Source organism: Bison bison, unplaced genomic scaffold, assembly GCF_000754665.1.
Source record: "Bison bison bison isolate TAMUID 2011002044 unplaced genomic scaffold, Bison_UMD1.0 scf7180017864295, whole genome shotgun sequence".
Lineage (NCBI taxonomy): Eukaryota > Metazoa > Chordata > Mammalia > Artiodactyla > Bovidae > Bison > Bison bison.
The window spans coordinates 1621011-1624618 of record NW_011494867.1 but is presented as its reverse complement, the minus strand read 5'-3'; the positions used below and the strand labels follow the sequence as shown (position 1 = coordinate 1624618).

Sequence of the window (3608 nt, the reverse complement as noted above, 5' to 3'; positions counted from 1 at the left end):
TCTGTTCCTGTTTTTCAGTGTTTTTATTTGCTTATTTTTTTCTTCTGTTTTAAACTCCTGATTGAAAGTCTGTGTCTTTTTCCTTTCGAGTTTCTATCAGAGTCTAATAGTGTTTTCCAGTTAGTGGGCATATAATAGTAAGAAAAATTTTCCAAAAATATATTCCATTTTTATAGGTATGGAGGGGATGGGGGCTCTGTTGATGGTGTGATGTATTTGTATTTTGGGTGTGCTAAATCTTATATTTAATAGACACCTTATGGATTTTAGTTTCTGCTTGATGAGTCCAAGCCCCGTGAGATTTCAAATTTGGAGATACTCCTCACATTTGATGTCAACAAAAAGAAAGCTGGGTCTTGGCCTATTTTTCTGTAGCTTCAGAGAGTATACTAAAATTTTCATAATGAAAAGTTTTTCATTATTTGGAGAAAGGACAGATCTTCAGTATGATATTGAATGCATTTTTTTTTTCCCCTGCCAATTCACTAATGAAGCAGCAGAAAAAGACACACAAGTCATTGGTTAAATAGGCAACCGATGGAAGTTACTGTATAGTGTCTTTCTCTGAAGTCTGCTTCATAAAAGTTTTTAGGGCTAGGTTTTTTCAGATGGGGTACAAGTCCCCTGAGAATCTTGCAGAAATGCAAATTCTGATTCAATAAGTCTGGAGCATAGCCTCAAACTCTGCATTTCAATAAGCTCCCAGCTTTGGCCGCCCCCAGAGTAGCAAGGCGGAGAAGGCAGTGGCACCCCACTCCAGTACTCCTGCCTGGAAAATCCCATGGATGGAGAACCCTGGTAGGCTGCAGTCCATGGGGTCGCTAAGAGTCGGACACAACTGAGCGACTTCACTTTCATTTTTCACTTTCATGCATTGGAGAAGGAAATGGCAACCCACTCCAGTGTTCTTGCCTAGAGAATCCCAGGGACGGGGGAGCCTGGCGGGCTGCCGTCTATGGGGTCGCACAGAGTCAGATTAGGCTGTGTATGGAGGTGGTGGAGGAGGGGTGGTTCTTTCCTGGTTCCTGATCCTCTGCTCCCCAGTCTGAGTGTGGCTGTTTCTCTTTGATCTGTCCAGGTTTGGTCGCTGGCCACAGTAGCTACGGATCTTTGCCTTGGTCCGAAGTCTGACCCAGATTTGGAAACACCCTGGGCTCGACATCCATTTGGGCGACAACTGCTGGAGTCCCTGTAGGTTTTGAGAGCTAAACGTGAGGAAAATGAATGGTGTCACTTTTAGGTCTGTAAACGCTTTCAGTGTTATTGTCTAAAGTACAAAGCCTTGAGGCATGAGAAGAGGAAGTGAGACCTTTCCTTTTAAAGTTGCAGTAACTTCTGTGCGGAACTGATTCCTTAGAACAGGAGGAACTATATAATATTTGTCATTTATAATGACGATTTTAGACTCAGATATCCTTGAGAGAGTTATGCTTTGTCCCAGAAATCGTATCTGTCTGAACACAGAGCTCCTGAGGTAAAAAGTTTGTTGAGGTGCTGTAGAACCTCGCCCCTGAGAGCAGGTTAGAGAACTGTATGTTGGATTTGTGTTTTCCAAAGGCCACGATGTGTTCACCCTACTAGATGGTTTATGAAAATACTGAGTTTGATTTATTGCACTAAAGTATGACTAACAGGAACTACAACGTGCAAAATGATTTATAGCCAGGAAAAATCACTGGAGCCTCCACGACAGGGAGGCCCAGGTCCTGAAGAGAGATGGAGAAGCTCTCCTTCCTTCAGGTGGAGGTTCACTTTACCTATTTGAGGAGAGATCTGGGATGCTTGCTCACTCTTCAAGTGCCTCGTGGTAACACAGGATAATGATGTTTGTTCTACCCACTTCCTAGGAGGCTCATGAGAAAGTGTGAAAACACCTTAAAACTATTAGACTTTGCTTGTTAGGAAAGTATCGATACTATTCCATTGCAAAGGCCAAGTTCCTGGGATCTCTACCTCACCTTCTGGGGCAGTTGTCCTGAAAGGAGCAAAGGGGAAGTGAGGACCTAAGAGGTAATAAAACTGTTCCCTGTTGTTCTTATTTAATAGCTCAGACTCATAATGCCACCTCTGGAGTCTGACCTGCTCTCCATTTCTCTGAGCACTTTCATGTAGCCTTAGGTTATATGAATGGAGGACTAGGAAACCCCTAGAAAGCAGTGTGATGCCTCCCTGGAGTTGGGGAGGCCTCACTCAGATGTGAGTTGAGTCTCCCTAATTCTTGGAGAAACTTCATCAAGTCTGAGCCCAGGCCTGGATGCCTACCAGGAGCTTTCAGATGGGTTCTAGGTCGTGTGTGATACTCTGATATGTGTTATTCCAAAACAAGTCGATCAAGCTGCTGGGTCTGTAGAAAGCTCTTGTTCCTGATGGGGGCTTTTGAGGCAAAATCAAGAATTCTCTCTTCTTTTATGGTTTATCATAGGATACTGAATATAGTTCACTGTGCTATCCAGTGAGGACCTTGTTGTTTATCCATTCTATATAAACTATAATGGAAATGCATATGAAAAAGAATGTGTATATATGTATAACTGAAGCACTTTGCAGTATAGTAGAAATTAACACAATGTTGTAAGTCAACTACACTTCAATAAAGTTAGTTTTTAAATCAGCTCTCCCTTCCTTCCCCAATGGGAACGACCTGCCGCAGTCGCGACAGTCATCATTCCCCCGTGCCTTCTCACGACTTCTCCCATGCCCCTTTCTCTCCAGACTGGCTCATTACTGCCGGCTCCGGGACGTGCAGACGTTGGCCATGCTCTGCAGCGTGTTCGAAGCCCAGTCTCGACCGCAGGGGATACCAAACCCTTTCGGGCCTTTTCCCAGCCGCTCAGCTAACCTTGTGGTGTCCCACAGTCGATATGTAAGCTGGGGGTTTCCTGGCCTGAATCTGGCTTTTTGCAAAGGTCAGCCGTCGTGGGAAGCGGCGCCCTCACGCTGCTCCCGCTTTCATTGCAGCCCAGCTTTACATCCTCAGGCTCCTGCTCAAGCTTGTCCGACCCGGGGTTCAACACTGGTGGCTGGAACATAGGTCAGTACGGAGCTGCCTTAGCCCATGCTGGGGTTTTATACTTTCAGTGTGGTGTGTGATTTAATATGTGATCTTTAGCTGATGAATATTCTTCATATTTTCCCTTGTTTCTCATTGCCTTGTATGTGTTTATTTACTTTTTAATTTTTGGCTGTACTGTGCACCTTACAGGGTCTCAGTCTCCCAACCAGGGACTGAACCCAGGCCCCAGCAGTGAAAGTGCCAAGTCTAACCCCTGGACTGCCAGGGAAGTCCCCTCATTGACCTTTAAACTGAGTATGGTGGAGATACCAGTCAGCAAGGGCTGAGACATGGGCTTTTGTGTCTGAGCACGCTGGTTTCTGCAGTCTCTCTGCCTTGCTTGGTTACTTCCCATCCTGTGACCTTGAGGAACTGGCAGTGGGCCTTCCCATTGTCCATCGCCAGCCCCAGCCCTTATCCTTTGTGCTGCACAAGCCCCTTCCCCATCGCCTACCACTTCCTGTTACCACCCCCCACACCCTCCACCTCGAACCTCCTTCAGGATAGGGAAGTGAAGCTGAGCCCAGTCCCACCTGGCCGTAAAGGTCTATGTAAC

At 45.8% G+C, this 3608-nt stretch overlaps 1 protein-coding gene across 3 annotated transcripts in view; it reads left to right on the top strand.

Annotated features, from left to right (window-relative positions):
* Positions 1-3608, top strand: part of WDR59 (WD repeat domain 59) — an 80781-nt gene that overhangs the window by 69001 nt on the left and 8172 nt on the right. For all 3 annotated transcript variants that reach the window (XM_010850741.1, XM_010850740.1, XM_010850742.1), the window contains 3 exons: positions 1079-1191; positions 2713-2863; positions 2959-3031. In XM_010850741.1, the coding sequence (XP_010849043.1) occupies positions 1079-1191; positions 2713-2863; positions 2959-3031 (337 nt within the window). The remainder of the gene's footprint in view (positions 1-1078; positions 1192-2712; positions 2864-2958; positions 3032-3608) is intronic.